A 4,406-nucleotide genomic window follows, 5' to 3' on the forward strand; every position below is an offset into this window, starting at 1 on the left:
GGAATGTTTGAGGGGTGGGGTCAAAGAGCAAACACAGCATGATCAAAGACATCTGCTACAGAAGTAGGGCCAACATTGTTTGCTTGCAGGAAAACAAGGTTGCCAGCTTCAGTGACGCGCTTATGCAGTCTCTCTAGAAGGTGAAGGATGCTAAGTGGGTGGCTCTGGACGCGTTCGGAAGTTCGGGAGGGATCGTCATTGCCTGGAATTCTGTAGTTTGGATCCTTCAGATAAGTTGGGTGGGCGTCTTCTCTATCTCAGTTTTGCTCAAAGTTGTTTCTTCTAATCTCTCTTGCCTATTTACCTCTGTGTATGGCCCCAACCTAGTAGCTAGAAGAGCTGAATTCTGGGAGGAGCTTAATCAAGCCAGGATGCTTTTTAGTGGGCCGTGGTGCATTGGTGGGGACTTCAATGTCATCCATTATGCAGAGGAAAAATCGAGTGGGGGGAAAGTTTCGTCGGCTATGAGAAGATTCTCGCAGTGGATCAACGAGTAGGCTTTGATTGATCTCCCTCTCAATGGTGCTAGATTTACTTGGTCGAACGACAGGGCTATTCCTATTCGTGCTAAGTTAGATAGATTTCTAGTTTCTTATGATTAGCTAGAAGCCTTCCCCATGATTTGTCAGTCTCTGCTTCCTAGGCCTAGCTACGTCCGACCATAGCCTTCTTCTCCTTAGTGTGCAGGAGGATAATTGGGGCCCTAAGCCTTTCAAATTTGATATTTCCTGGCTCAAGTGGGTGGGCTTTCATCAGATGGTTTCGGAGTGGTGGAAGGGGCTCTCGGTAGATGGTTACCTCGGGTTCAAGCCGTTTAAGAAGTTAAAGATTCTGAAGGGTAATATTAAAGAATGGAAGAAAGAAATCCTATGCAAAAGACAGTCAGACTCTTTGGCTATTTTGGAAGAGATCTTGGCAGTAGATCTAGCAGTTAAAGATGGCCTGATGACAGCAGAAGACTGGATCCAGAGGTCCAACCTTATCCACACCTACTCCTCCATAACTCTTGAAGATGAAATCTCCTGGAAGCAGAAATCGTGGTCCTCTTGGGTAGCGGAAGGCGACAAAAACATGAAGTATTTCCATTACATAGCAAATGTTCGGGCGAGGATTAATAAAATCAGAGTTTTAGAAGTCGATGGGGTTAGAATTGAAAGTCAGGATCTTATTTTCGCAGAAGTAATCGAATACTTCAGAAATCTCCTTTCCAAAGACGACTGGGTCAGACCGAAGCTTGGTAATCTTCAGTTTCGGCAAATTCCTGCTGAGGAAGCTAGTGGGTTAGAATCTCAGATTACTGTTGCTGAAGTTAAGGAGGCCATCGGGGCCTTTTCAGGTGACAAAGCCCCTGGTCCAAACGGTTTTCCAATGCTCTTCTTCCAGTCCTTTTGGGAAGTTCTTTAGGGAGATATTATGGCATATATCCAGGAATTTTAAGGCAGAAGCTCCCTGTCCAAAGAGATGGGAGCGTCTTCATCGCCCTGATCCCAAAGATCTAGGGAGCTGTGGCTTGAAGGATTTTAGACCTATAAGCTTAATAGGAGGCCCATACAAGATCCGGGCGAAAATTCTTGCATCTTGCCTAAGAAGGGTGGTGGGGTATATTATTTTAGATAACCAAAGTGCTTTTGTTCCAGGTAGATAGATAATCGACAATGCCCTGTTTGCATCCGAGTGCCTCGACTCCATCAACAAATCCAAGTCTAAAAGTGTTATTTGCAAGCTAGATATCGAGAAGGCCTACGACCACGTCGATTGAGATTTTTTGATTTACATGCTCCAGTGCATGGGCTTTGGTGAGAAATGGTGTGGGTGGATCAAAACTTGTGTGGGTTCATCCTATTCCTCGGTGCTTATTAATACGTCCCCCATGGTCTTTTTTGCCAATTCTAGAGGTCTCCGCTAGGGAGACCCCCTGTCTCCTTTTCTCTTCTTAGTCGTGGGAGAGGCCCTGTCCAGGATGTTGTTGAAAGGCATAGAGAGCAACATTATCGGTGGCTGCCATATCAGCGGGATGGATCCTATATCCTATGTGCAGTACACGGACGACACTCTTCTTTTCTACAAAGCTAACCAGGAGAAGGCCAATAACCTTCGGACAATCATCCGCTGCTTTGAGGCGGTTTCGGGCCTCAGAATCAATCTGGCCAAGTCTACGATTTTTGGTGTTCACATGGGTGAGGAGGAGCTCGCCGAATTTACAGCTATATTCAATAGCGCGACTGGGTCCCTTCCTACTACGTTCGTTGGTCTTCCCCTTGCCATGGGTAAGCCTCCTAAATTCATTTGGGATAGAGTCATAGACAGATTTGAGAATCACCTTGCTTCCTAGAAATGCAAGTACCTTTCTATAGGGGGCCAGCTCACAATGATTAAAGCAGTTCTGTCCAGTTTGCCTCTCTATCATATGTCATTATTCAAATGCCCTCAACTCATTATTGACAGGCTCGAAAGAATTAGAAGGGATTTTCAGTGGTTTGGCAAGGGAGACAAGAAGAACTTTCATTTGGTGGATTGGAAAACCATGTGCTTGCATACTATAGATGGTGGGGCAAGCATCAGAAATTTGAAGTTAATGAACAGGGCTCTTATCGGTAAATGGACATGGAGACTTGGGACAGAACTTGCTTCTCTGTGGAACCGTTTGGTCAAATGCAAATATGGTAAGTCTGTCAGAGGTTGGTGGACTAGAAAATCCTCCACCTACAGAGCTTCAGCGATCTGGAAGGGCGTGCTTGAAATGAAGTAGGAGGTGTTAAATGGGATTCGGTTCTCGGTTGGCAATGGTGAGAGCATTTCGTTCTGGAACCACGTGTGGATTGGAAGTGCCCCACTTAAAGATTCTTTTCCGTCCATTTTCAGGCTAGACCCTGATCGAAACATCTCGGTGGCAGATTCTATGTCAGTCTCCAGCTCCAACGTCGCGTGGAATATTCGCTGCTGCAGAAACCTCCACGATCACGAGATAGAGTAGTTAGCGGGGCACCTCTCCCTCATCAGCAGCCCCCCTATTGATCATCAGGCCCTCGACAGTCCTATTTGGTCTCCTGACAAGAAGGGCATGTTCACGGTGAAGTCTCTTTCCAGTCTCCTATATAGGAATTCAGTTCTTCCCTCAGGTTCTAGGTCGAACTATCTGTGGAAGGTTAGAATCCCCCCTAAGTTCGTGGTTTTCAGTTTGTTGGTTAGTCTCAGAAAGGTGTTGACAGTTGATAATCTGCGGAAAAGAGTTATGTGCATCCCCAACATTTGTCTTTACTGCATGGAAGACACAGAATCAGTCAATCACCTCTTCATTCATTGTCCACTCACCCAGCAGATCTGGCCGGCCATCTTTTCCTGGTTTGATACTTCATGGGTTCACCCATTCTCTTCGGATTCCCTGGTTGCTTCTTGGCAAGGAACAAAATTTGGTAAGGTAATGTCCTTTGGAGAACGGCCTTAGTAGCTGTGTGGTGGACGGTTTGGGAAGAGAATGGGAGGTGTTTCAAAGGGGAATCCCATGCAGTGGGCCATCTGATCAAGAGGAGTCATTTTCTTGTCGTTGAATGGGCCGCCGTAGTGATTGTAATTCCTTGTTTTTCCTGTGTTCTTAGGTGGCCTGGCTCGCTAACTCAGCGGGCTGTGCTCCCCTTTTTTGCTTTTTTCTCTTTTTGCCTTGTATCCCCGTCATTTTATAGAATATATTGTCACTTTTCAAAAAATAAAAATAAAAATAAAAATACATGCATAATAACTTGAGATTATAGTAATAGGGTGCATGACATGTGTTGCATAGTTGGAGAGAGGAAGGAAGAACGGGGGAAAGAGTCCAATTGAGAAAAGAGAAAGTCATTGAACTTTTAGAAAGGTTAAAAAGGAGGAGATGATGAGTTGTTAAGTACAAAATTGTCACTTCCTTCAGTAAAGAATACTCTTCATGTCATGCAATTCTCACCATTGGAATTAATTATGTGAGTAAAATTTGCCGATGGCTACTTGCTTTTCCCGAATAAAATCTATGTCATTTATGGGATTTTAAAGGTAAAGTCTGAATTGTACATCGAATATCAATCACTTTTCTTTTTTCAAAAAATACCCCTAACTTCGTTTACAATGTCTTCACATGTCTTTTGAATATTCAAAGTTATCTATTTGGAGAAAACTAATTGCGAGGGTAAAATTAGTCAAACACTACGTGGGTTATATATAATATAGACCATGAACCATCCAAACACCAGCTTTTGAAATAATACATTCTACTGTAATGCATTATTCATGTAAAAATGCATTACTGGCTCCACAAAAGTACAATTTTTTGTAACTGTCAATTTTTCTTGAACAAAATTGATCACTTGATTAGCAGACCAACATTATTTTTGGTCCATGGCATGTACCCTAACTGATGAATGACCTAGATCCCTAAC

General features: G+C 43.7%; 1 protein-coding gene across 1 annotated transcript; it reads left to right on the top strand.

Moving 5' to 3' along the window:
- Nucleotides 1-756: 756 nt before the first annotated feature.
- On the top strand, nucleotides 757-1,404 carry LOC131224208 (uncharacterized). The gene has a single exon (XM_058219746.1). The coding sequence runs from the start codon at nucleotides 757-759 to the stop codon at nucleotides 1,402-1,404; it is 648 nt and encodes a 215-aa protein (XP_058075729.1).
- The last annotated feature ends 3,002 nt before the right edge of the window (nucleotides 1,405-4,406 follow it).

The sequence above is a fragment of the Magnolia sinica genome, chromosome 13, assembly GCF_029962835.1.
Source record: "Magnolia sinica isolate HGM2019 chromosome 13, MsV1, whole genome shotgun sequence".
NCBI lineage: Eukaryota > Viridiplantae > Streptophyta > Magnoliopsida > Magnoliales > Magnoliaceae > Magnolia > Magnolia sinica.

Bases quoted from the DNA above. Each gene is read 5' to 3' on its own strand.
- LOC131224208 (XM_058219746.1), top strand. From the start codon at position 757: ATGGTTTCGGAGTGGTGGAAGGGGCTCTCGGTAGATGGTTACCTCGGG.